Source organism: Phragmites australis, chromosome 1 (genome assembly GCF_958298935.1).
Source record: "Phragmites australis chromosome 1, lpPhrAust1.1, whole genome shotgun sequence".
NCBI classification, from domain to species: Eukaryota; Viridiplantae; Streptophyta; class Magnoliopsida; order Poales; family Poaceae; genus Phragmites; species Phragmites australis.
The window spans coordinates 53,869,954-53,897,419 of NC_084921.1; the positions used below are offsets into that span (position 1 = coordinate 53,869,954).

General features: G+C 42.6%; 3 protein-coding genes and 1 long non-coding RNA gene across 4 annotated transcripts; all 4 read right to left on the minus strand.

Annotated features, from left to right (window-relative positions):
• Nucleotides 1-1,877: 1,877 nt before the first annotated feature.
• Nucleotides 1,878-6,055, minus strand: LOC133927807 (probable glucuronosyltransferase Os01g0926400). The gene is made up of 4 exons (XM_062374198.1): nucleotides 5,379-6,055; nucleotides 3,106-3,494; nucleotides 2,750-2,991; nucleotides 1,878-2,664 (listed from the first exon to the last, which is right to left on the minus strand). Exons 1-4 carry the CDS (start codon nucleotides 5,488-5,490, stop codon nucleotides 2,151-2,153), a joined length of 1,257 nt encoding a protein of 418 aa, XP_062230182.1. The 5' UTR covers nucleotides 5,491-6,055; the 3' UTR covers nucleotides 1,878-2,150.
• A 5,189-nt stretch (nucleotides 6,056-11,244) lies between these two features.
• Nucleotides 11,245-11,740, minus strand: LOC133890950 (uncharacterized). The gene is made up of 2 exons (XR_009904128.1): nucleotides 11,615-11,740; nucleotides 11,245-11,512 (listed from the first exon to the last, which is right to left on the minus strand). It is a non-coding gene; the product is annotated as an uncharacterized LOC133890950 (long non-coding RNA).
• A 3,725-nt stretch (nucleotides 11,741-15,465) lies between these two features.
• LOC133927814 (probable glucuronosyltransferase Os01g0926600) lies at nucleotides 15,466-18,684 on the minus strand. The gene is made up of 4 exons (XM_062374202.1): nucleotides 18,317-18,684; nucleotides 16,812-17,200; nucleotides 16,381-16,622; nucleotides 15,466-16,295 (listed from the first exon to the last, which is right to left on the minus strand). The coding sequence occupies exons 1-4, from the start codon at nucleotides 18,417-18,419 to the stop codon at nucleotides 15,782-15,784; spliced, it is 1,248 nt and encodes a 415-aa protein (XP_062230186.1). The 5' UTR covers nucleotides 18,420-18,684; the 3' UTR covers nucleotides 15,466-15,781.
• Nucleotides 18,685-21,007: 2,323 nt separating this feature from the next.
• LOC133927824 (probable glucuronosyltransferase Os01g0926700) lies at nucleotides 21,008-24,115 on the minus strand. The gene is made up of 4 exons (XM_062374211.1): nucleotides 23,661-24,115; nucleotides 22,527-22,915; nucleotides 21,915-22,156; nucleotides 21,008-21,823 (listed from the first exon to the last, which is right to left on the minus strand). Exons 1-4 carry the CDS (start codon nucleotides 23,773-23,775, stop codon nucleotides 21,310-21,312), a joined length of 1,260 nt encoding a protein of 419 aa, XP_062230195.1. The 5' UTR covers nucleotides 23,776-24,115; the 3' UTR covers nucleotides 21,008-21,309.
• Nucleotides 24,116-27,466: the final 3,351 nt, after the last annotated feature.

Genomic DNA, 27,466 nt, shown 5'->3' on the forward strand with positions numbered 1-27,466 from the left:
TCCCATGCATAACAAGCAAAGTTGACCTTCGACATGTTTTATAAACACAACCATTATGGTCCTGGCTGACAGTAACGTCAGGTTAGAGGCGACTTCTTTTTTACAATGATAGGAGAGGCATGGAGAAATGCTTAAGTTCAGCTGTCAACTGAAATTGAGATATCCGCCATTTGCTTTGGAAATAAAAAAAAAGGGGTATGGTGGAAAGGAAAAGAGAAGTGGGTTGGTGGTGTTGTTGATACATGGGGTTGTTGAGGGTATTCCTGTCATTTGATCATATATCTCAATATGTATGCACTGATATAACACACACATAACCCCAATAAGAATTAATAGAATTGAACCACCTCCCCTATCTTATTATATATACGTTGCTTTTTCTTTGTGGGAAAGCACATACTTGTTAGTTTCTCTAGCGGGACAAATACCTCGAAGCATTTTTTAATAAATCAGGAAAATATAAAGATAGTAGGGAATTAATTTGAACACAAGATTTTTTTTTCCTAACTCCTATGCCATTCAATGTACTCTACGGATAGAGAAATACATAAAGTTGAATATAGTAAAATAAGAAATTGAAAGATTTTGTTGAAATTGTTCATTTGAAAATTCCTCAAAAAGCTAATTATAGGTTGTTGTCTCCATGGGAACAATAGGGCCGTAGGAAATTAGAAATTGATATTTCCAGTGATATTCCTTATCCCCGAAATGGTACCTCGATTTTGGTCATGGTTCCATACACACCTAGCCGAAACAAAAATAAGAGAAGGGTGGGACGTAAGCATGTATCTACGAGAAGCCAAGCGTGACGCAAGCAAATGAGGAGGACTTTGAGGTTTGAGCGCCCCTTGGACCCAAGGAAAAGTCCAAGAGCACTCAGCTCTTGGGAAAGAAAAACGATGATCGCAGGAGACGAATCGCGAAACCGGCAAAATGGAAGAAAAAAAATGCTACTCCAAATCAGGACGTTCAATTCCAGATCGTACGGGTTGCACAAACATGCGTTTGGGCTTCGAGCTTGAACTTTGAAGTAGACCACCTATAAAAAATAAATTTTATACATTCTATCTAAAAGAATTCTTGTAAAATTCTATCTATACCATTTATTTTTATCTAACGGTTAAATTAAGAAAGTGAGAAATAGTAGATGAATATCATCACAAGAGAGATGATTTTTTATAGGATCGAACCTTATAAACTTTGCTTCCGCTCCATTGCCTTGGAGCTACCTGTCTGAAACTTGACCCATCCCAAGGGCCACTTACCGGCCCTTTGTAGCTCTACAGCGATAGTGTAGCTCTGCTCATCCGGGCCAGCTCTGACCTACCTCCAAACCAGTGTTACCTGGACACGAACACGGATGTCGGAATCCGACTCGAATTCGGGTGTTCGATTCGACAAAAGAAAATTTATACACGCGAAATACAACTTGGAATCCGACATAGGTATCAAAATTCGACTCGAATTCGAGATGTTCGATTCGATAAATAAATTTGGACACGAATGTCACTCCAAACTCCATTCCGTCCACCGCAGCCTCCTCCCTCTACTCCCCTAACGACAATGGTTAATCGTAGCGTGCATTTGTCAGCGAGAAACGTTTCTGGTTCTTCGACAGAAACAGTAGAATCTCTACCAAGCGGATAATTTGCTCAACATAAGCAACATGCTGGTTGACCCGTTTGCCCGTTAGTGCCCCTACTGACGGCTCAAAGAACATCCAGTGTTCAGAGTTCAGGTTTTTCTGGTTGTTCGCAGAGCCTTTTCCTGTCAGTTGCAGAGCAGCTCTTCCGATCCTGCTTTTCAGAACGCAGAGGAACTGCCAGTTCGTTGCTAGTACTCCTCCTATTATTACAGCAGATGTTCACCCACAGACCAAAAAAAAAGGAAATTCATTAAGTAGAAAGGCTAGAGCGATTTACAAACACTAACTAATCACATGACAGCCATTGATGTAGTAATCACTAATTCTAAATCACACAAGCACATCTCCTGACAACTTCCCTCTCTATTGAAAGAAACAATGGAAAAAGTGATCGAAAAGAAAACTAAGGCGTGATATCGATCGATGTAAAAAAGTCCGTGAAAGAAAAAAAAAAAGAAAAGAACAAGGAGAAGAGTAGATGCGATGCAATGCAATGGCGCCGCATCTACCACGGTTCGAGGTCGCTCTCGAGTCCGGCGTTCCAGTCCAAGACCTTCTCCCCGGGCTCGAGGAACACGCCCTTGCCGTGCGGCAGCTTGCGCGCGAGCCCGTTGAGTATCTGGTGGAACGCGTCCCCGGGCCTGGCGGGCTGGTGGAAGAGCAGGGCCTGCTTCACCGACGCGCCGGCGAGCAGGCGCTGCTTGCGGAGTATGTCGTCGAGCGGGATGGAGGTGAGGATGGAGTCGAGGCGCGGCACGTCGCGCTCGGCGACGAAGACGCTGATCTGGTCCCAGGGGATGGCGTCCGAGAAGGGCAGCACGATGTCGTCAGCGATGATGACGGGGATGCAGCCGAAGACGACGGCCTCCACCAGGCGCGGGCTCCACGGCGCCCACCCCAGCGGGCACAGGCAGAAGATGGCGCGCTGCATGTCCTCGTAGTACGTCGACGGGTGCTCCGTCGAGATGTCGAACAGCGGGTTGTCCCTGAAGTTCTCCCACACCGACGCGCGCGCGCCCCTGCATCCAATCCATGATTCATGGCACTAGTAAGGAGCTTAACTACTTGCATCAATGGCGCAAGAACACATGAAGCATGGATCACCTGGCGTAGTAGCCACCTTCGGGGTCGTTGCCCATGTCGTAGAAGAGGCCGCGGAAGTAAACGAAGATGGACCGTGGCGTGCCGGGGTTGATGAGGTGCGCCTGCATCTTGTGCGGGTTGGCGTAGGGCGGGATGGTGATGGAGCCGTCCTGCAGGCACACGTGGTTCCTCTGCCCGAACGTCTGCACCAGCGTCGCGCGCCGGAGCAGCGGCAGGATCCCCCTCTCCATGGCCCTCTCCTCCTGCGTCACATTTCACACCACCGGCGTCAAATCACACCATCTTCATCTCGCACCATGCATCCGGCACTGCTGATGCACTCTCCTGTCAAGTGAAGCGCTCCTAAAGAATCGTACCTGATAGTGGAAGCATGCGCCGAAATCGTGGGGCGTGAGGAAGAAGTGGTCGGCGCCCTCCGTCCGGTTCCAGAACGGCCACGTCGTGGCGACGTACTGGATGGCGCTCCGCATGATCCGTGGCGCCCGGAACGGCAGCGGGAAGCCCTGCGGCGTGAGGTCGCAGGTGGTGTACACGGGCGTGTAGAACCAGTCGGCCTCCTCGGGGTCCAGCGTCCGCACCGCGCTGGACAGCAGGAACTGGTGCATGAAGATCTCGGCGGCGAACATGTGGTACAGGCACCGGCTGTCCTTGGCCAGCAGGTTCAGGTTGTACTTCCGCGGCATCTCGTACACGAACACCTTAAGCTTTCCCACCGGGTCGTCGTCCAGCACGCCGCCGGTGTCCCCTGACATCGTCCATTCATGTTAGTAAATCGTTTTATGCAATTCTTTCTTCATAATAATCGCATTCAATCGATGCAATGTCCTAAGATTTGCAACAATTAAAGATGGAATCTTTTTTTTTTAAAGGTCTTTTTGATACAGCCTTCTTTGGCTGGGGTTCGAGCCCCGGCCGGCCGGCTCTCCCTTGAGTGCAGACTTTTTTAAAAGATGGGATCTTTACGAGACCAGTTTCAGCACTGACTGGAGTGCAGACTTCAGCACTGGGTAAAATGAAGATGATAAGTTCATACCGCAAGGAATCAGAAAATGCTGTCTGGTGAGTACAATTGTTGCTGTTGCTGTTGCTGTCAGCAGTCCACCAACCAAAAAATTGAACTTTCATCAATAAAAAACAATCCCTTTTAATGATACGTTATTCTTTATCAGTACTAATCTGGTTGTTAGCATGTCCGGTTCAAGAAAAAAATATCGAAGGAACCAGTGGTCAGTTCAGTGAGTGGATGGCCACCGCACACTTTAGCTGCTACTTATCCTTTCTTTATAGTTATACCATTTCCAGTTCTTGAAGGTACTAAAACGCAGCTAATTAAACCCAACTGTGCAAGTTAAGCGCCACAACCCAGAAGTGCCCGGCACAAGAAACGCAAAAAATGGGGAACCAGATCCTCTAACATAAAAGAGGTAAGTAACCCGTGAACAGTAGTTATAACTTACCCACGTTACAGTATAGGGAAAAGAACTGATGTTCCCTCGCTACAATAAAATCAGTACAGCAATTCATAAACAGTATCACGATACAATATTTTACTGCAAATTACTGTTTGCTCTCTAACGGATCACTGTTTATTCTATCGTTCACGGGTGACTTTCATCTTCTAGGTCAGAGGATCTGGTTCCAAAAAATGGCAGCCATTGCTTGATTCTAGCTTGAAGCAGCACTACGAATGCATGATCGGGAAGAAGATGATGCAGAGCTAGTGAAGGATGATCCTCACTGATGATGGGACCAAAGCAAGCATGATAAGATGCGATGCAATGCAATGCAGGATCAGAGGAAGCTAGTACTACAAGCTTCACTTCACCTACCAACCCGCCGCTTCCAGATCCAGAACGCATGCATTGCTTCATCCATTGGAGATGCAATGCAAAGCATTTACTCCTGCACAGCACTAGTACTGGCTAGTGGTTTCTGTTGAAATATAAATGAGTTGTTTATCTTTTCCATCAGATTAGGTTTTTATAATTTAGTCGGTACATACAGTTTAATATGATTTAAAGAGTTTGAGTCTTGACGGATGTAATTAAAAAAATTACAGTTAACTCTATCTAAGATCTAATTGAGTCTTCTCACGAAGAGAAATATTGAACTATAAGTGAATTATCTAATTTTTCAGATTAACTTAGACTTTATTTGGTTGATGAATGCAGCTTAATAGTTACTACTCGTGGAGGCACAGCTCCACACAGTTGGTGTCAGGCAGTGGCCACATGGTGGATCACAGGGAGCGACAGGCACACAGCAACCGTTAGAGGCAGCCCCACGGTTGTGCTTGATCCCAGAAGGCTGTTCCAGCTGCGTGGCCAGTGGAAATCAGGCGATCGGGACCAGAGGAATGCGGTGGCAGAAGGCACAAGATTCGGATGAAATCGAAGCATGTTCTGTCCGGATGCATGGATCGCTGGTGGCGTCACGAGCTAGCGGCGATCAGTTGAAGCAGCAGCAGATTGGTGGCAGTGCAAGCAAGCGGCGGCATTGCAATCTGCCGGAGCTGGAGCTGGCAAATCTGAATCTCGAGGGGAGGGTTGGTTGGTTTCAGCCAGCCTCGGCATCGCGCGCCGCCGACCCCGGAACGAATTCAAAATCGGAGAGGGGAAGAGGTAGGCACCTGAGATCCTGGCGTGCTTGTGCTGCTGCAGCGCCAGCGGTGCCGCCGCGACGCAGGAGACGACGAGCAGAACAGCGGCCGCGGCGGCCGACGGCGTCCACTCCCTCCCCATTGGTCTTGATCCTGCTGCACTCCGGCTGCGGCTGGCGACCAAGAGTTGACCGAATCAAGCAGCGGCCTCTCCTCCCCTGATCCCGCTGTCTCCGGTCCAGCGACTCGAAATCAAGTTTCGAGCTCTGCTGCTGCTGTGCGTCGTGGAAGCTCCAGCACCGAGCAGCAGCAAAGCGCCGCCTGTTGCTCGCTCCAGTGCTCCTCCTCTGTGCGGTAGCCTGTCTCTGTCAAGAAATGGTGGAACGGCTGAAATTAAAATACGGAGATTAGGAGGAGGAGGGCTGAGCGAGCGGTGAACGAGGCTAGGTAGTCAAAGGGGTGGCGATGAAGAGCCAATGAAGGACAGAGATACAAATGAAATTGGAATCTCTGACTTCGCTGCTCTGCTAGGCTCAGTAGGAGGAAGAAGAGCGGCCGGGGAAGAAAAAAAGAAAGAGAGGAGAGGGGGGTGCTGGAAGAAGAGAATAGGTGATGCTGATGCACGCGACGGGTGGCGTGATTAAAAAACAAGCGACCGGGTCCGGCTTGCTGCTTAGCGCTACCCTATTACGTGCTCAAGTTCCACTAATCATGTGGCTACAACGGCGGGCGATGTAGGGTATGTATGGTTGCTACGACTAACTATAGTTTGACGTGGTTTGTTATAAAAAGAGTAAAATTTACAAAATCTATAACTATTTGTATACATATAATGTAAAACTATAATTTTTTTTAGACTTATTTCATAAAACTATAACCGCTTATCTTTAGCAACGTAAAACTATAATTTTTTTATCTGATCACACCCGTCAGCCACATATTTTAGTATAATGTGGAAACGAGTAATAGGTGGCTATCAAGCTGACAGGTGAGATCAAACTTAAAAATTATAGTTTTATGTTACTAAGTGCATAAGTAGTTGTAGTTTTTTTAAATAGATATCATAAATTATAGTTTTGTGTTGCAAATATATAAATAGTTGTACATTTATAAAATTTATTCTAAAAATTATAATCAATAAAATTTTAGCTATATGTGTAACAAAGTTAGTAAAAAATGATTATATGATGTGTGGATCAGATAGCTAATAAATTATATTTTACCATAATTATAATAGCCAACCAAACCATTGACTAAAAATCTATAGGGCAACTAAATTTATGTGTGACAAGATTAGGCTTAAAACAAACATACACGTAGCCTTGCAACACAAACTTGACTACTAATTAATTATATACGGTGGATATCTTTTTGTAAAATCTAATAAAATCGTAACGTTACAAATTATTTTTGGGATGGAATCTAACTAATAATGCTGTTTATATATTCATTGAAAAAGTTAACCACACGTGCTGGAAAAACAACAATTTTGTTTTCTGGAAATGGATGCTTGGTTCGATTTGATTACGGTTGTGTGCGCCTCGCCTCGTTGGCCCGCCGTGCCGTTAGGTAGGGGGGGGGGGTGTCGGGGTGGTTAGGCTAAGCCGCTGGCGCCGGATCGGGATCAATAACAGAGTTACAATGGAGTGCATAAAAGACGCTCCACATCGGTTGATTTTGAGTGGATGGATGGGATGAATTGCTACAATAATGCTACAGTACCTGGCACTACTATGCAAACCTGCTCTGCAGTAGAATAGAATAATGTTCCTGCCGTAGACATTGATCAGTTGGTATAGAAAAATATAGTAGTAGATTTATATTACTGTTTAACACAGTTGATACTCTGTATTAACCGTGATTAATTGGTGCATGCGACGCCGACGGTGACGCTGCAACCAGCCTACGGAGGAATCTTCGCCCACGTTGCCCGGACGCAGCGCGCGCGGCCTGCCACGACCCGGCGTGGCGTACATCTGGTGCAAAAAGAATATTATTCGATTACGGTTGGGTAGATCTTATCACCATTTTAACATCTACGTTGGGTGCAGGTAGTTGTTTAGACAGAAAATTACAGGAGGATGCAGTACTGCATTTAATTTTTTTCCCTGCCCTGGGTCCCTTTGGTTGTTGGTTCACTTGTGTTGTAGAATACGCGGACCCTGTAGTCAGTCTTCCTGTTAGAGTATATTTAAGAAATCTTTAGATATATTAGTTGTCAGCGCAAAAAGTAATAAGTTCTCCGGCAGGAGGTTCTATAGCGGTCAAATATTAGTATTTTCTATATATTATGATTGGCTAGGAGTATAGTCTCCTGGCGTGTCTAACCAGTGATCACGTGATTAGCTTCTTCAACCAGTCTCTAGATCCAAGAGGGAAACCCTGCGATCAATTTTCTCTAGTCGTGAGGTAGGTATGTGTCTAATTAATCTAATTTTATTACATACTTTTTTTACTCAAGTGTTTTTTCTTATCCAGATCGTTCTTCTAGACGAACCTAGACGTGGACGGTACAGGCTTGCCGTATCCCGTCTTGTAGCGTTAAATACTACGGGACGACTTAACAAGACGTGACAGTAGGTTTTGCAGGAGCACAGATGACACGTGTGGATGAGACCTGACAGATCAGGCGATAAGGACGGCACGGGCGTGGGAGTGATGGTACAAACCCTACAGACCGACACGACAAGTGGAATATGACCACTCGTTGTAATGATGGGTATAGGTTAGAAGGATTAGTTAGGCTTGGATCTAATTTGAGTCTCTATGTAAATCTTCTATGCCTTGGATATATAAAAAGATGGAGATATGGAAAGAGAGTAAGTGTATCCAGTTTATTTAGATCTATATTAAAAATATATAAGATGTAGAGCTATTATCCCTAGGGAGGTTCGAACCTAGATAAATCTTAGTATTCTTGAATTCATCATACGCACGTAGCTAGAACATATGACCCCAGGTCATGGATCACACACTCGTCGTCAGGTATACTTCAAAATCATTATCAGAGATTAACTTCCGACGGTAATTTAGGTTGATTATAATCTTAGAAAACATATCTTATCTCTAGAAGAAGCTTCGGGCTCTTCAAGCTTTATACTGTATATATTCTGTCATCGAGGCTCAATAAATTACACTAGTCATACTAACTAACCATCATATTTTATCATGCTATCATGAGTTTACATTATAATCCTAATTTATAAACCTAACCACCACTAGCTTCCCTACCTCGCACCTCCAAAGAGATTGATCCTCCCAGAGAGCAGCGTCTCACGTACCTAGCGACTAAGGAGGATGATGGTGCTGCATTTTTTTTTTCCCCTGGCCCTGGGTCCCTTCCGATTATTGATTCACTTGTGTTGCAGAATACGCAGACCCCGCAGCCAGCCTCCGTACTGGCGATTTTTTTCCCTGTTGGTTTGTTTTACCGTGCCTCGTTGTGCAGTGCACGGTGCGGTGCCATTAACTCCCATGCATCGTGGTGTTGGGGTCTGGCCCCTGCGGATGAGCAGGAGAGGATCACTGCGACGTAGTACCTCGAGTGCCATTGAATCATTGATGCAGTTGCCATTCCTTTTACTCCATTGATGTGGTAACGGAAAAGCTACTCCGTGTACGAAACGCACGATGGTATATTAAAGCTACTCCTTGTGCCCTCTCCTTTCAGTTTTCTTAAAGTTGTTTTCCAATACTTTGTTTCGTTACTTTGCATCGTCTGCCTCCGTTTTCAAATTTTCTTTTCAACCGGGTGTGAGAGTGAGACCTATCAAAAAAACCCTTTTCCAATGGACACTGGCATTACAAAAGTCGGTGATGGTATTTCGCAGCGACACTGTCGAGGGCACATGCGTAACATTCGTTGTCCGAGGTGTAGTTTCGATGAAGATGGGCTGATCCTAACCGGAGAGATTTTGGCCTTTTAAAAAAACTTTTTTTACATATGAATCTGTATGGATCTATACGAAAATAATGTCCAAAATAGACTATTTTTATGGTATCATGATTATTGATTCCATTGTTAAATAGCACTACGAGTCCTGACAATTGATGTGTGGTAGCTGCTATGTATGATTTTGCAAGAATTAAAAAGTAGAACATACGTGACAGCTACCATAATACTAATTTTCGTGGCACCGTGTAAAAGTATATATTTTTTAAAATTATTTTCGCAATGTCTGTCTGTAGAATAGATTTTTAAAAGAACCAAAATATAAAAAATCCACTGAAGATATTAGGATTGCTGGAATCTTATATTTACTAATTGGAGGCTCCTTTTGGTGCCTCCACGTTAATACTAAGAAAATCCTAGAAATTCCTATAAAAAAGTAAAACATCCAACCGTCAAATTAATTGATTGACTAACTGTAATCATAGATCAACAACCAGATAAAACAATATAGAAGATTAAAAAAATAAATCATAGAGTCCAGCTCTAAGACTACTTCTTACCTTGCCTTTCCTCCTTTTTTTTTATTGTAGATATCATTTGTTCAACAAGATTACGTTAGCAAACTCCAACTTAGTTACGTTAGCAATCAACACACTTTTCCAAATCAATTATAATAACATTACAAAATTAAAACAACATAACACAAACATATTATGAATTATCACACAAAAATAATATCAAAGAATTTATAATACATTTCAAAAAAATAATATGAGATACGGTGATGACATTAAAAATAATAATAATTTCAAAAAATCAAGAAACAAATAAAAATCAATTTGCATAACACATAAAATAAAAATTATAAATTAGATCTATTCACAAATAATAAACATGATTATAATATTATGAACAAAAATTATATTTATATTTTACATTCTAATATTTAAATATAAATAGTTGATGTATTTTAGCATATAGCCATTATTAATACAAATATCTACAATTCAACCGTAAGCTAAATTTTTAGGCTGTGCAGTGGCACGGGTTGATACGCTAGTTAATTCAATGATGGTTACGCTGAAAATGAAAACAAGAATAAAAAAAAGTTTGAAATTTCGAATGAAGGGTGCTTTACACGCCGGTTCCACCGTCCGGTCACCATCTCGCCTTCTCTTCTTCCACACGGCCGGCCAACTGGGCGCCTGCTTGTCTAGTCGGCGCATCAACGAAACGGCCGAACCTACATACACAAGAGGAATGCGGACAACGCAGCTGTACAAGTGAAGAAATCGAATGGTTTGCTGGCTCGTGAGTACGAATATTTGTGACAAATTAGCTTACTGCGCAAGTAATTCTTGACCGCAGCTTCATACAGATTAGACCATCCCAACCAATTCCCATCAATGCACAGAATCTCTTCACGAAGGAATTTTCGTTTACTTCAATATTCTAACGATTTTTCTTCACGGCTCCTGTCACAAAAGAATTCTAAGATCATTCCCTTCAGGACGAGATTCTCTCTTATACCTTCACGAATATTTTTCGAAAGAAAGCTATTGAAAATGAGAGAAAATAAAAGAAAAAAAACGAAAAAAAAATTAAAAAAAAAACGAAATGAAGTAAATATAGTTAAAGATGCTCTTAGACCAGCCAAGAAAATAACTCTGTTGCCGTTCCTATAGCGTGCAGTGTAGTGCAGTAAGAACCCATGGGCACATGGACGGCTTGCAGCAAAGTGGATTCTGAGAATGAGCATTACACACAAAGGCAGCAGATTTGTTCTTTGCAAAAAGTTCGAAAAAAAAGTGCCAAATATGAAACTGCTCCGACTGACATGCTTCACTTCCGCCAGCTACCTTGATTTGTTATTATTGGGAGAAACCATAGACTGATCAAAGGCAGCAATCTGTAGATGGGGTTGGGGCCTTTTGGGGTGGGGGGGGGGGGAGTCGACTTTCGGAATTGCCAAAAGAATCCTTTGATTTTACCGGGGCTCAACAGTAAATGTCAGATGTACAATAGCTATGACCACCAGAAGAAAATCAACCAGCCGCAAAACCATTCCTTTTCAGAAGTTTAGAACACAAAGATACGATATACAAGTTGATTTTCTAGCAATCATGAATATGATCCTCCGAACGAAATCAACAGCTCGGACAGGTGCTTAAAAGTTGGATCGTGACAAACGTGATGAACGGGTGGTGCTGCCTTCATTGCGATCTTTCTTCCACATTCCCACGAAGCTCAGGAAACATCTAAGAGGTCTCACCTGTTCAAACACAACCAACATAAGAACACCTTTTGCTAGAACAGTCTATCTTCCGCTATGACACAACAGTGACAACACAACGAGAAGGCATTCACTGCTTACCTTCCACCGGTTCCTTTGAGCTATTTCATTTTGGATAGAAGACAACCGATCGATGATTTCACTAAAATCAGGCCTGTCTGCAGGATTTTCACTCCAGCATTCCTCAATCAACCTTTAATAGTGTCAAGTAGACAGACGAGCAAGTCAGTATGAAATAAACGAGGTAAAGTCACAATCCATAATGACGTGTGGAGGAAATAGAACATGTTGAATTCCCCGCATCCAAATAGTTAGATTGAACTTTGCTCGCATAAGCTTGTATATTATATACGTAGTACATCAGCGGCAGGAGGTACCGAGGTAGCACTATGTTTCGGAAGAATTAAAAAGGGGTAACGGTGAAAGTGTGACCAAGTCATCGATCTATGTAGAAATCCTAACCTTTCTAGAACTGGTCAAGAGTCAAGACTGTGACCGGGCACAGCAGCGGACCAGCATGATGCTTGAGTATTTTAACAATTTAGCCTAAAATATCAAGTATACATCAGGTATATACATGTGTATACGTTTAGTTGGGCCTGATTCGTGTCACGAGTTCATCCACGGGCCGCCTCCGAAAGCCGAGAAGGTCAAACGGTGACTCAGTGAGTGGATTCCTCATCACATCATAACTACTGATTTCTTTGCAAAATTACAAATTGGTAGTTTGGTACTGTTATTTAGTTTTGAGGTGTGCACGTTTTTTATGTCGATGATAGAGCTTTGACAAATGAAGAACAAGTCCACCCCTGATTTGAAAATTTCCTTCAACTTTTAAATCGGCTAGCAGAATTTCTAGATCTAGTTTTTTAATTTAAAATTTATAACTATTTTGTTGGGCATTTAACCGATTTAAATGGAAAGGTGTTTAATTAAAAAGTTATAGATATCGTCGATAGGTATAATTTTTATATAAAGGTCATCTCCATTCGAGATCATATGAAAAGTTATGATTTTTTTTAATATCGTCAGCGGGATAAAGATCTGTTAGCACGCAAAGTGCCGATAGGCCCTAAGGTCCACTGACACGTAGCATGTCGGTACGCAGAGTGATGATAGGTTCCTAGTCGGCACGCGAGTGCCGACAGGTACCTATTTCTACAAAATTGAATTTTGGGTATTATTTTGCAATTTTTCAATAAAATAATATTATTTCAAAAAAATCCATTGCTTATGGATCATTGATCGAACTTGTATATGGTTCATGGGCAAAGGTATGATGGACCTAGTAACATGAAGGGTCTTGTTAATGTTCTAAAGAAACTAAGAGCTTGTTTGGTTCAGCTTCTGCTTGTTTTTGTTACTTATAATTAGAAAGGTGAATCAAACAGTTCGCTTTTACAAATAGCTTCTGAGAATCAAAAGCTATCATTATTACTGGAAGTCAGAAGCTGATTTGGAGTAGTTTTTATAGCTTTTAAGGGATGATGTTCTGAGTGGTATTACATATATTATATATTTCATCCGTATCAAAAATCAATTCAAAAGCAGCTTTTCTATAAGCAGTTTTTGAAAAAACATCAGTTCAACCAAACATACCCTAATTATTGATGATTGCCCTTCTACTTATAATGTCGATGTTTTGGACATCAGCTTTAGTTAACTTTGGTAGCTATTGCTAAGGAAAACCCATATTGTGTTTGGTTCTTTGAGCAACTCACATTTTTGTTGATTGTTATTGAGAATTCCTATGAGAAGACATAAATGCTTCGAGTAGCACAAGTTAATAGTGCAGGAGATACTCATGGGGAATCTCGCTATAAAATTGTTATGAATATTATCTCTTTGTGTTCTTCGACCCGAAAAGTGCTCATAAAAGTTGGAAATGATTGCTCTCAAGGCACTGAGTGATCACAAGATCCAACAATGTTGAAATCATTTGAGTCTTTTGAGTTTATTTTCATAGCACACTTGCTGCTACTCATATTAGGTATACGGATGACTTAAATCATGCTATGTAAAAGAGGGATCAAGATATTGTTAACGTAATAGATCTAATTCATTTGAAAAAGATTCAATTGCAATCACCGTGGGAGGATAATGTATGAGAAGATTTTTTTAAAATGCTAATTCCTTTTGTATCAAACATGACATCAAAATTGCTAATATAGATGGTTTCTAAAAGCAAGTCATAAGAGACAAGTGGTTATTTCCAAAAGTTAAGAATCTACATCATTTTCATATTAATATATTCTTAAGTGTTATTGATAAGCAACTTCGAGAGCTTAATAACAGGTTTGATGAGATCAATACAGAATTGCTTATTTGCATGGCATTATTCAATCATACTGATTTGTTTACAGCTTATGACAAATGCAACTTGGTTAATCTTGCTCAATTTTATCATAAGGCTTTCTCAAGCATAGAAATGCACCATATTCCTTTTCAACTTGGTCACTTATATGCGTAGAGATAAAATGTTCAGAAAAATTGAAAGCTTTCCATTATGCTTGTTGAAACTTGAAACAAAGAATAACCTTAGACAAGATATTGTGTACAATCTTCTTAAATTGATACTAATTCTTTATGTAGCAACTGCTAGTGTTGAGAGGATATTTTACTAAATAAATTATTTGAAGAATGAGTTAAGAAATAGGATGAGAGACCGATGTTTGAATGATTGCTTAGTTATATTTATTGAGCGTGATTTTTTTATTGGAAAGTTAAGGATAGTGACGTTATCAAATGTTTCCAAGCTATGAAGGAATTTAAGTTGAAGTGTAATTTTCTTTAATATTTTGTAATTTATCTTAATTACTGGAGACATCTTTATTCTTAATAATTTGTACTTTGTGCTATTATAGACTTTTTGTATTTTAGATTGATTCTTTTTTTTTTTTGCTTGCTAGGTCCGCTACTGACCGGCAGCAAGCTCGAGTCCATTGCACAAAGTCAAGAACTGGTAGTTAAAATGGACTTGGGAATTGGGATAACATAGCTTCAAGCAAGTCAAGAACACGTGCAAGCGCGAATGCATATCATGGTTGTTAGATGTCTAATAATTGTATGAAATTAGTTACATATAGAACTTAGAGCTGTATTAGTGATACGTGGTAGAATTAGAGTAGAACTTCAGTGTCATCCTAATAGGATTACTATAACATGTCTAAATATGAAAGGAAACTCGTTGTTGTAACTATAACGGTACGGTGACATGTTTGCAAGAGGCGACAACAGTTCTACCGGAACTTCGGGAAGCAACCGATATTGCTAGATGGGGAGAAATGCCTGTAGTCATACCTCAGAATATAAGATTTAGCTGAATCTCATTAACAAATATATTGTGTCGTCTGTGATCATGTACATTATCTTGATAGATAGATTTTTTGCTTCTATTTATGGCTAATTTCCAAATAATGTTTATGGATTGGTTTGGATGAATCGATCAAACCGCTTCCTGATGACCTACAGCCGGCCGGCGAGGCTTTGCCGACGCCGGAACCGACGCCAAATTACTGGAGTTGAAGGGACGCCTCTCCCCGCCCGCCGCTATTCTGCACGCGCGTCCAACCTTCGCCGGAGGACCACGTTGCTGTTGAGAGTTGGGGCCTCCCTCCGTCCGGGTAAGTAGGAGCTCACTCACCGCACCTATTTCCAGTCTGCATCAGTGCATCCTCTATCAACCATCACGGCACACCTCACCTGTTTCTTCGTCAAGATTTTTCACCCTGGACAGCAGTCTCTGCTGCATCGTTCTGGCTCCTACAAAAATCCTGCGCAAACCTCTTTAATTTGGACGCACGTATCCCTTTGAATTGACAGGTAATTTGTAAGTTTCCTTCCAATCCGAAAGAATTGGGTTCAATCCCAGCTTGTCACCGCACCAAGAACACATGATAGCATTTTAACTCGGTAGCTTTGAAGCACAGCACTTAGCAGGTTTCTGGATAGGAGTTTAACCTTATTCTCCCCCATCGTAAATTGGCAACTGTATGATATAATACAACGGTCATACATTACATGATCCACCATCTATAATAGGCTAAGAACTACAACAAAGAAACAGACATTGTCATAAAGGGAAGGCAGGCACATTGCCTCAAAAAGAAGCAAGGTAGTAGGAGGAAGGGAAGGAGCTTTACATTTAGTGGCGTGGCTTACTCATCATCGTCGTCATTAATCGGCCTCTCCTCTGGTTGTGTTGTGTACACAAAGACAGCAGCCATGGCGATGGTGCCATGCCACTACCTACCACGGCTTCAGGTCACCCCGGGGGCCCTCGGTCCAGTTCAGCACCTTCTGCCCAGGCTTCAGGAACACGTCCTTGCCGTGCGGCAGCTTCCGTGCCAGCCCGTTCAGGATCTGGTGGAAGGCGTCACCTGGCTGGGCGGGCTGCGGGAACAGCATGGCCTGCTTCATCGACGGGTTCGCAAGCAGCCTCTGCTTCCGAAGGATCGCCTCCATTGGTATGGATGTCAGGATAGTGTCCAGCTTCGGGACGTCGTCCTCGGCCACAAAGACACCAATCTCCTCCCATGGGATCGCGTCCGCAAAGGGAAGCACGATGTCATCAGCGATAATTACTGGGATGCAGCCGAACACCACAGCCTCCACCAAACGGGGGCTCCATGGGGCCCAGCCCAGTGGGCACAAGCAGAAGACAGCACGCTGCATGTCCTCATAGTAGGTTGGTGGGTGGTCCGTCGAAATGTCGAACAGGGGGTTGTTCTTGAAGTTCTCCCATACTGATGCACGGGCGCCCCTGCATTGCATATGGTAGGTGCATCAAGACTTTTGATTCAACATTAGTTAAGAATGCTTATCAGCTACATATTCTAGGTCCCTACCTTGCATAGTAACCACCCTCAGGATCATTTGCGGTATCATAGAATAAACCACGAAAATAGACAAAGATGGACCGAGGGGTCTCTGGGGGAACAAGGTGAGTTTTCATTTTCTGAGGAGGAGCATATGGCGGGATGGTGATGGAGCCTTCCTTGAGGCATACATGATCCTTCTGCCCAAAAGTCTGGACCAGTGTAGCACGGCGAAGCAATGGAAGGACTCCTCGCTCAATAGCCTTCTCTTCCTGAACAATACAAATTTTGAATGCACGTTAGATGGATGATGCTAGAAGCGCACATGAGTATAAGGATAATAGATGCTGTATGAGAAAATGACTAGGCTGGACATCCATGTACGAGTTTGAAGACTAACTGCGTTCTACAGGTCAGTAGAAATATATTGGATGATCAGCGTTGATGGCCCTACAACTCACCTGGTAATGGAAGCATGCACCAAAGTCATGTGGCACAACAAAGAAATGATCTGCTCCCTCCGTCCTGTTCCAGTAGGGCCAACGCTTGGAAACGAACTGTATTGCACTTCTCATTATTCGTGGAGACTTGAAGGGCAAGGGATGACCCCACGGGGTAAGATCACATGTCGTGTATACTGGGGTATAGAACCAATCAGCTTCTTCTGGATTTAAAGTCCGGATCGCACTCGACAATAGGAAGCGGTGCATGAAAATCTCTGCCGCAAACATGTGGCTGAGGCATCTAGAATCTTTGGCCACCATCTTCTTGTTGTACTTGGTGGGCAACTCGTAGACATATACCTTGAGCCTCCCAACAGGATCATCTTCCAGCACATCACCAGCACTTCCTGAAGTTTTATCATAATTGCAAGAAAATGTGAGGATTATGTACTGTAATACCACAATCCTAATTCAATGGATTCAAACAGGCTTTCAGAAGTCATTCTTCTTTCCCAGCAAAGCATAATCCTATACTACACTAACCAGGAGCCACAGCATACAAGTTATGAATTTTGATGATCCGCATCAAAGCATAATCCAAACTACACTAACCAGTAGCCACACATACAAGTTATGAATATTGATGAGTCACAGCAAAGCATAATCCAAAGGTTACTAACCAGCAAGCAGAATTTGTTTTTAGTAAACCAGAAAGCAGAAATTTTTTTAGTAGGATGTAGCTAAATATCGAGGACTTCTGATGATCCCTAGCCGCTTTATGAAGTCCAGAAGCACACAGAGTTTTAATTAATGAACCCCAATCCAAAAGGATAGATAGTGCTAGCTAACAAAGTGTGGTAATTTCCGCTCCCTGAGGCGCCATTGCTTATTTACTAAAGCACAATAATACACTAGCAGCTATAAAAGTTTGCTACTGCTATATTTCACAGTGTATCGAGTTTGGCCATACTTGGAAAAGAATCGAACTTCACTTATGCTCAGCTGCTCAGCATAGGCAAGGCGGGATTATAATCCATTGCGGATGCACATATTGAGCACGCAATGCAGAGTAATCACATAATTAGGTTGATCCCAAGATCTTGGAGCACTTGCTGCGTTCATTGCCTGGGCCAAATTCATTGTGCATGATGCACAGTGAACTGAATGCCGAGCAGCTGAGCAGCTAGCAAATCCCCTCCGCCGTCCCAGAACTATTTTGGAAAAAAGTAGAACCAGCCGTGGTAAGAGCTGAGCAGCTAGTGGCAGATCTCAGCTACCCGCTCTTGTTCCCAGGGTTCGATAAGATTGATTCCCAACGCAAACCAGATCCATCGCAATTCGCAACCACCAAAACGCGTGGAGACTGGAGAAGTACCGACTTCTCAGATCGACGAAACCCATCCTAACAGACGGCCGCAGGCAATGAATAATCCAATCAGAGAGAGAGAGAGAGAGAGAGAGAGAGAGAGAGAGAGAGAGAGAGAGAGAGAGAGAGAGAGAGAGAGCATGTCCGCGCGGCGTACCTTCGATCCGCTCGGTGTCCTGCGCCGTCACAACGGCAACATCGGCGCAGGAGACAAGCAAGGCGAGCGCCAGGGCCAGCGCCGGCGCCCTCCCCGCCCCCATTAGTCACCACGCTCCGCGGCTCGGGAGGAACGGAGATGGATCGAGAGGATGGGGGAGGAAGCTAGTGGGATCGATTCTTGGCAGGCAGGGAGGAGAGGGAGTCAACAGGGAGCGCTGAGGTGCGGGAGGGTAATGATGCCACGCGCGAGCGGGGTGGTGCTGCCGCTTGCAGTGCGGGGCGGGCTCTCGCTGTCGATGATGAGCTGTCGGCGGCGGAGGAGGTGGTGGGTGGCAGGTTCGCCTCCGCGGCTCGGCCCACACAGGTGCTGGGTCTCTGCGCCACCATACGCGTCATTTTTACACGTTGCTCCTACGTACAGTGTCACTCCTATTATAACATAACCTCATTACTTATTTATACATGTATTTGCTAATTATATTTTTATAAATATATTTTCTAATTATATTTTTATAAATGTATTTTCTAATTATATTTTTATAAATGTATTTTATTATATTTTTATAAATATATTTGCTAATTATGCTTAGAGTTTTACCTAGTGTTAATGTTATACTAGTAGCAAGTCATTGGTGTCATTCAACACCAATAATTAAGTACTGGATCTGCCCCTGCCTACGTATCAGTATACGTATGTTTTTGCAACAAGCTTTTTTTTAAAAAAAAAACAACATTTTGTAACAAGTTTAGAAAAATTATATGGCTAATGAAAAAGAAAGAAGTAGTGTACCTATAGATACTTCTGGATCACCACGTAATTCGTTTCTTAACTTAATTTAGTTTTTTAAGTTTTGTATTGACACAATAACCTGAAAAATACAAAAGCTGCATCCCTAATATGTGGACGTGGCGCGCAAGTAGCACGCAAAAGTGTAGCTACTACGTCATCATTAACCGGAGCATCCGTACGTATGAACGGGACACGGGCATGGCGTCCAAGTAACACGCAAAAGCGGGCAGGCGGGCACCAAACGGCTGCGGGTCCAAACAAAGTGCAACGTTAGGCAGCTGAAACGGAAGGATCACCCACGCCGGGAGACGCGGGAACGGGGGTCGTTGTCCGCTGCTTCTGTCCTCTCATCAATAAATTCCTCCTTGCGCCAAACTCTGGTCTGCTTTTCCTGACCAGTTTAGAGTGAAATTGATAGGAGTTTTATTAAATAATAATTTATATTTTTTTAGCTCTGATATGATTTTGTTCAAGTAATTTTTTGAAATAAAGTAGGATCTATTTGGCAGAGCTCTCAGAGCAACTTTCCGACTGAAATCAGTGGAGCTCTGCTAAACAGTATCTTTCAGTTTTTAGCTCCCTGAGTGAAATTCGTGGAAGTGATTATCTGAAATAAATTAAAAGCTAAGAGCTAAAAAAAACAACTCTCATTGATTTATTTCTCGTACAAAATCGCTTACTTCATATATTTTATTTTAAAGAATCATTAGAGAAACATTTCCAGCCATAGAATCATTTTCTACCGATAATTTAGATCAAGAAGAGCTCTAACAAACAGGCTTCAGATGTTAAGAGCTGAAAAAACTAATTTACTATGATTCATTTCTTTCACAAAATCATTTCCTTTATAAAGTTTATACTAAAAAATTATTTGCAATCACAAAATCATTTTTATAAAAAAAATTATTTTCCACGGACAATTTAAATAAAGAAATTCTACCAACAGTCCTTAACTTGTGCCATTAAGGGGCTGTCGGTGGGCAGAAAGATGCTCTCCTTCCTTTTCTCCTTCCTCCTCCTCATGTTGCTTCGTTCGGTAACGATTCATGTCTTTCTTTTTCCTTTCTCCTGGCCTACTACTGCTTTGACTTCCGAGTCCGCCTCCGCCATCTCGCCGGCTCGATCGTTAGGTGCTCTTCCTCGTCGTCTTCTCCAGCTAAGTTAGGTCACGGAACGGCAGAATGTACACACATCTTCTCCCTTCGTTGACCATTCACACATCCGTGCATTACCGAGATCTGCATTAGATCGCATGGCTGCTTGCTGCTTGCATGTGTACAGCACACATTCGCTTTGCTTGATGATCTTCCTAAAAATGTCGGCCAAGAAATGGGCACAGCACTTGCGTCGCACCTATGGATCCAACCTAGTGTTTTTAGAGGTTTCTGAATTAACATGCAACACACGAGCAGATATGAATTTATCCTTGTATTCGTGGACATCACAACCAGGTGCAGGGTTGAACAACAAAAATCCCTGACGTTGATTCCACTTTCTAACCACCTACCTATCTAGCTCCCTCCCTATTTACACGAACAACCAGCAACCCTCTCCAGGTTACTGTTCTGGTCTGCAGTCAGAAATCAGCAACGTTTAGACAAAAACTGTGCACCTACATGCCTGATCAGTGAAATCAGAAACATCCATGTTACCTTATGGGCAACTTGCTCCAACACTCCTTGAGAAATCAGCTACATTTAGACTAAGACTGCTGCAACATGCCTCATCAGTGATCAGCAAATCAAACAGGCTTCCTGATGATCTTGCTTCAGACAGCAGTTTCACCTTAATTACAGAATTGTTTAGAGCCAGAAAGGGAAAGTCAGATCATGCAGCACAAAACATAACGGAGAAGGCAATTGCAGGTATGCAGAATGGTAATGGGCAAGACGACCAATGTTGGGAGTGAAGATCAGACATTCAACAGAGTAAAATCTTGTAAACTTTGATTATGATATATCCGCATATCCTGTAATTGACAAGGCCCACAAGACCTGACATTCTCATCATCTAATGAAAGAGACAAAGGGAAAAAAGAAATGAAGATGTATGGTATGACAGCTATAGGGAAAGAACAAACAAAAATGTACATTTGGCTTATGGTCAGCACTATGCAGCCATGTTAATTTGAAGGCGCAAGTATATCATGTCCTCGGTATTTCCTTTCCAAAAAGTTTTATCCGTCTCTAATCCGCGAGATGCTACCAAGGCTTCAGGTCGCCCGGCGGTCCAGCAGTCCAGTTCAGGGCCCTCTCTCCGGGCTTCAAAAAGACATTGTCACCGTGCGGGAGCTTGCGTGCAAGCCCGTTCAGAATCTGATGGAATGCATCCCCAGCCTGAGCAGGCTGGGGGAACAGCATGGCCTGCTTCATCGACGGGTTCGCGAGCAGCCGTTGCTTCCTCAATATTACATCTGTTGGAATGGATGTCAGGATGCTGTCCAGCTTCGGGACATCCTCTTCGGCCACGAACACGCCAATTTCCTCCCACGGGATGGCGTCCGCGAAGGGCAGGACGATGTCATCTGCGATGATCACCGGGATGCAGCCGAAAACCACGGCTTCCACTAGCCTGGGACTCCATGGTGCCCAGCCCAATGGGCACAAGCAGAACACTGACCGCTGCATGTCTTCATAGTATGTAGGCGGGTGATCGGTTGAGATGTCGAAGAGCGGGTTGTTCTTGAAGTTCTCCCAGACAGATGCACGAGCACCCCTGTAGGAGATACATAATCATCAGAGATCAACAGGAGGCAGGCATAGGGTGTGAATTCCATTGCTTGTAGACAGACAGGCAGAAAATTTACCTCGCATAATAACCACCCTCAGGATCATTGCTGGTGTCGTAGAACAGGCCGCGGAAGTACACGAAGATGGATCGAGGGGTGTCTGGAGGGATAAGGTGACCCTGCATTTTCTGCGGAGGCGCATACGGCGGAATGGTGATAGAGCCGTCCTTCAGGCAGACATGGTTCTTCTGTCCAAAGGTCTGAACCAGTGTCGCACGCTGAAGCAAAGGAAGGATTCCACGCCCAATCGCTTTCTCTTCCTGAAACAATGGAAGTGCTTGTTACAGAAAGATCAAAATGTTGAAATAGCCAGTGACAGAAGGCGTCAATCAGAAAGAAGTTTGGCAAGTGGTTATTTTTATTAGGTGGTTGGTTAATAAAGAATCTGAATATTAGCGTGACATATAAAGAAAATCATAATATGGGGCATGTTTCTTCTACAAGGGACAAAGAACATGTGGAGTCTGAATTAATTTAGTCAGGGTAGTTCCAAACACTGGTATTCGGTACTAAACTATTGGTCAAAATCTAATCTTCAGTATTAGAAGGATAAATAAATGTGCGTGATCCTGCCTCTTTCGCAAAAAGAAAAAAAGTATGCAACAGCACTTAATGTACTAGTGTTTGTACCTGATAATGGAAGCAAGCACCAAAGTCATGTGGTGTGACAAAGAAGTGATCTGCGCCCTCTGATCTATTCCAGTAAGGCCAGTTCGTGGCAATCAGCTCAATTGCGCTACGCATCATTCGAGGAGACTTGAAAGGCAAGGGAAGACCCGAAGGAGTCAGATCGCATGTTGCGTATACGGGTGTGTAGAACCAATCCGCTTCATCAGGATTAGAAGTTCGGACTGCGCTTGACAACAGGAATCGGTGCATGAAGATCTCGGCAGCAAACATGTGGTTCAGGCACCTAGGATCCTTCTTCAGCAGCTTCTTGTTGTATTTACTGGGGAGGTCGTAGACATAGACCTTGAGCCTCCCAACAGGGTCATCTTCTAACACATCACCGGCACTTCCTGCATTTTATTGGACACAACATTAAGGCTTGCACAAAAGTAGGGAAAACAATATGCTTGGTTTGAAATCTATGCTAGTGATTAGTGATCACAGGATCATATAGCACATTGATCAAAAGCAAGGCATGCTAGCTAAGCAATCTAAAGGTCAAAAGTGAATTTTGCACCTATGCTAAACTGAATGAATCGTGATTATCATCATGTGTCATTGACTGCTCCGTGAGTATGATTCTGTTTGTCTAAGCTTGATGAACTACAGAGAAGACCACTGAAAGGGTAAAGAAATTGAAGGCACGGATAATAGAACATAGGAACTAAGCATCATACTGAATTCTACATTTTCCACAACAGACACTATAGAGTGCATCAGTCAGTCAACCACAAAAACAATCAAGCATGTCTGTGAACGGTAGCAGGGTGTTCAAGAAAAGTGGCTTTTTAACTGCATTAAGCCAGAACCGGATGAAATAACTACGAACATAACGCCAAATGGTACAACTCCATTCGACCTATTTGTAATCCATTATAATCTGAAACGGTTCTCCTACGAATTCAGGATTCAGAAGCCTAACGAATCAAACTGCCATATAGATGCCAAAATTCTTGCTTTACCAAATTACCAGATGTATTACTCGCAGCACACTAGAAAAATCAATCAGCTTGAGTTATACAAACTGACAAGAATGTGCATATCACGATCAGAAGCAAGATGGAAACAAACACAAGGAAAAGAAAGGTCCCTTACCTGAGATCCTCTCTGTCTGGTGGCCCTGCTGCACTGCCTGGGCCTCAGCCCCCAGGAAGAGCGTTGCAGCCGAAGCAGCAGCAAGAATGGCGATGGCCAAGACCCACCTCCTCATCTTCTGGATCCCCACAAGGCTCTTCCCAACACCTGTTGTCTGTGCCTCCTCCCCCAGCCGTCTCCCTGTCTGGTCTTATGAGCTAAACAATCGACAGGGGTAATTAAAGAGGAGATCCCAGGCAAACCAAGGGGGAAGCTTTTCTGCCAATTTTGCTCCTACCAAGAAGCGTTTGGTGGAGAGGAGAAGGTGAGAGGTGGCTTTCCTAGGCTTCCTTCTTTCTTCCTCAGAGGAAGGGATGAGCAAGAAAAAGGGGAAGGAAGGTTATCTGCTGCTGATTATTTTGCTTCTTTTCTCTATGCATCTCCCCTTTCTCATGCTTTCCTAATCCTTTTCCACACACCAATGATGCGCTGCAGACCTACTCCTCTAATAAATTAATGTAATTGTGTTCCATGAATGTTTGGTGAGGGGTTTACCTCCATATCAGATGTCAGGTTTTTTTCCTCCCAAGTTTTACCAAACTTGGACTGGACCTCTCACTTGTTCTACCTAAAAAAAAGTCAAATCAAAGTAAATTTTATAAGATTCTATATAGAAAGACTCTAATAAGACTTTACATATTTTATATATCTTATAATTCAATAGTTAAACTGAAAAAGAGAGAAAAGGTAGATATATATCATCACTGAGATATAATCTTTCATAAAATAAATACCTATAAAATTTGCTTCTCTCAGTCTAAGGCCCTGTTTGTTTCAGCTTCGGATTCTGGCTTTCAGTTTTTATAATCCGAAGCTGAAACAAACAGGCAGCTTTTGGTTATAGCTTTTTAAAATCTGCTGGTTGGATTGTGATAATCTGAGAAGCTGGTTTTTCTCAGCTTTTGATAGATTGTGAAAGTCCATTTTACTAAACTGTCCATTAAATTTTTTTAGAATCTACAGTCTAAAAGCTTTTCACAATCCAGCTTTTCACAATCCAGCTTTTAACAATCCAGCTTTTATAAGCTGCTTTTCAGAATCTCTAGCTGAAACAAACAGGCCCTAATTCCTCTGACTGGTTACTAATAGTACCTTGCATGTCTGTCCTGGTGTTTAATATTCTGCTTCTGCAGTCCTTTTCTCTCTCTTCCATTTTTTCTTCTCTCCCCTAGCAATCTGTTTTCTGCAGAATATAAATTATGGTGATTGGATTGTTTCTTTGCACAGGGGGCATGATGATCATTCACTGTCATGGCTCATGACTCATGATGGGGTTTTGGCCTTTGGGTGACATTAATTGCAGCCTAGGCTTAATGTTTTCTTTTTATTTTTGGAATGCTTTCCTTTATAATTAATAATACAAAAGAAAAGGAGTAAAATAATGTAAGATATGTGGAAAGCACCGGTGCTTGCTGAGGGCGTAGGGGATCGGGGGAAAGAGATGACTAAGTGTGTGTTTGGTTTGGTTTTTTTTTTCAGTTTTTAGTGTCAGAAGCTGAATTAAATAGTTTAGTTGTGAGTGTCCTTTAAAAAAAATAAACTAAGAGTGAAGAAGGTGATTGAGATTATCTTTTTTAATTTTTGATGTGTTGATAAGCTAACTATTTATTATAAAAGTCAATAGTAAAAAATCATGAGAAAAAAACTAAAAGCTTTAGTCCCATCAAACAGACCTTAAACTGCTATCAGGAGGGACCTGGGGTTTGGTAAACGTTACCCCAGTAGAGTTCCATTATTGTCAAGCAAGAGGAAGAGGGGACGAAACACAACAAACCAGAAATTGTGCATCGCCATGCTCTTCGACAGCATACCAATGTGATCAGATTCCCCCTTTTCGGAGGAAAATGTAAATTTTTTAGTTCCTCTTAATAACAAAACAGAGTAGTAAGTACAGTGGTGAGAGGACTAATTAGTTGCAGCATTTTGAATTCCCTCAGTCCAGCAAATGTGCATTTTGTTCTTTGACAGATAGACGTGATAAGGAATCAGACTATAACTAATGGTCTAAATGAGAAACCAAATTAAAATATGTTTTAATTTAATTATGATAAACTATTGATAACGTTTGAGTTAAGTTAGACTTAGTTAGCATGTGATTGTTGATATTTGTTCTTATTCATGATTAACTTGAGTTGAAGGAAGAATGTAATTGGTAGTTTTCTCTAAGTCCATAAATTTTAGTCTCGTCGGATTATCCTGTGCTTAGAATTCTAGCTGCACCAGATGATCTGATGTATAAAAGCAAATGAATCACTAGAGTATTTTTGTGTGGTATCAAAATTTGAAATCGTTATCTATATTAACGTCGGACGACTCCTTGATATCTAGCATGTTTAGGTTTGACACCTATCCTCAAAGATAAGATTTACTGTTATCAATGACCACTCATATACCATGCCTCCTTGATGGTTGTGAATTTCGTGATAGTCGTGAAATCTGTGATATCATGTGGGACATGGATGGTGATGTATAAAAATAGGTGAAAACTGTTTTGGCACGGGCAGATAGAGTGATCTTCCAGAGAGGATGCTCTTGAGGGCTTGAGTTACATGATGATATTCATTGCCTATGAAGATGCCTAGCTCGGCTGCTTAAGGACTGAGTCTTGCGCCGTCATGCTTAGCTACCCCCGTGCAACCATGCGTTCTGTATGGGCAGGACTTTACTTTTCTTTCAATGGACTGAGTTGGGCATCATACCAGGAGGCTGAGAGCAACAAGCAGTCAGGGGTCTATCTGTCCCGCTGTTTGGAGGTTTCAGGGACCGGCTTAGGCTTAAAAAGAGATGCTGGCTTTCGGAATATGCAGCTCTGGGACTTAGCGTGTCTCGTGGAAAAGCCCGGCAGGAAAGGTGTTTGGAGAGTCTCGATATGATTCGCTCCTCCGCTAGCTACGGTTGGAGGCTGAGCATATTGCGTGGGTAAAGCTGTACAACCTCTGCAGAGTGTAAATCTATTCGAATAGCCGTGTCCACGGTCATGGACATGCGAAGGCATGGTCACGCTTGAATAGACTCAGGGTGCGTGAGTTTTGATGAGTGAGTATGTGGACTAGATGTTCGTGTGATGTGGTTCCTGGCTCGATCCGCCAGAAGCTGTGTGGTACTATAGGTACACCAGATGTGATAAAAGTGACTACGAAGTGGGGTATAGCCCCTCCCAAGATCGAAAAGCCTTAGATATAACTTGTTACCCTGGTTTTGGTTTTAAAACTATTTCGATTGCTTTGCTATCAGGCCAACTTCTAATACGTTGGGGACTTGAGGTGATACTCAGTACCAACAGAAGATGCCTGAATCATTTTACTTCTAAACCGTTTTGACAGCTTTGTTACCAGGTTACCTTCTAATACGCTGGGGACTTGAGGTGATACTCAGTACCAACAGAAGATGCCTACAGTTGTTTTCAAAAGCTTTGTTACATTTATTTCAAAAGGTTAACGGTGGAGAATATAACTGGATACTTGGATAAAATCTGCCTTACGCTTAAAACTATGCTATAAAACCTTATTCTTAAAATATCCATTATGCATCTATCAACCCCTTGAAGTAGTATATGACTTGTTGGGTATCTTCCGTACTCAGTCTTGTTGCTTTCATATTGTTGAGTTGAAGATCAGCCTTAACCTAGATGAAGTCAAAGAGAAGAAGTCTAAGGTCGCATCCGCACCCATATTGCCTGTGACATTGGGTTGCATTGTCGTTTTGCTCCGCTGTGCTGTAGGCTCTTCTGCCTGCCTGGTCTGCTATGGATTCTTGTCCACTGGACT

Bases quoted from the DNA above. Each gene is read 5' to 3' on its own strand.
- LOC133927814 (XM_062374202.1), bottom strand. From the start codon at position 18,419: ATGGGGGCGGGGAGGGCGCCGGCGCTGGCCCTGGCGCTCGCCTTGCTT. The intron at 17,201-18,316 runs GTACGCCGCGCG...ATAAAACTTCAG, and splicing joins GGACACCGAGCGGATCGAAG to GAAGTGCTGGTGATGTGCTG. The intron at 16,296-16,380 runs GTAGGGACCTAG...TATGCAATGCAG, and splicing joins GAGGGTGGTTACTATGCAAG to GGGCGCCCGTGCATCAGTAT.
- LOC133927807 (XM_062374198.1), bottom strand. From the start codon at position 5,490: ATGGGGAGGGAGTGGACGCCGTCGGCCGCCGCGGCCGCTGTTCTGCTC. The intron at 3,495-5,378 runs GTGCCTACCTCT...GGACGATGTCAG, and splicing joins CAAGCACGCCAGGATCTCAG to GGGACACCGGCGGCGTGCTG. The intron at 2,665-2,749 runs GTGATCCATGCT...GATTGGATGCAG, and splicing joins GAAGGTGGCTACTACGCCAG to GGGCGCGCGCGCGTCGGTGT.
- LOC133927824 (XM_062374211.1), bottom strand. From the start codon at position 23,775: ATGAGGAGGTGGGTCTTGGCCATCGCCATTCTTGCTGCTGCTTCGGCT. The intron at 22,916-23,660 runs GTAAGGGACCTT...AATAAAATGCAG, and splicing joins CCAGACAGAGAGGATCTCAG to GAAGTGCCGGTGATGTGTTA. The intron at 21,824-21,914 runs GTAAATTTTCTG...TATCTCCTACAG, and splicing joins GAGGGTGGTTATTATGCGAG to GGGTGCTCGTGCATCTGTCT.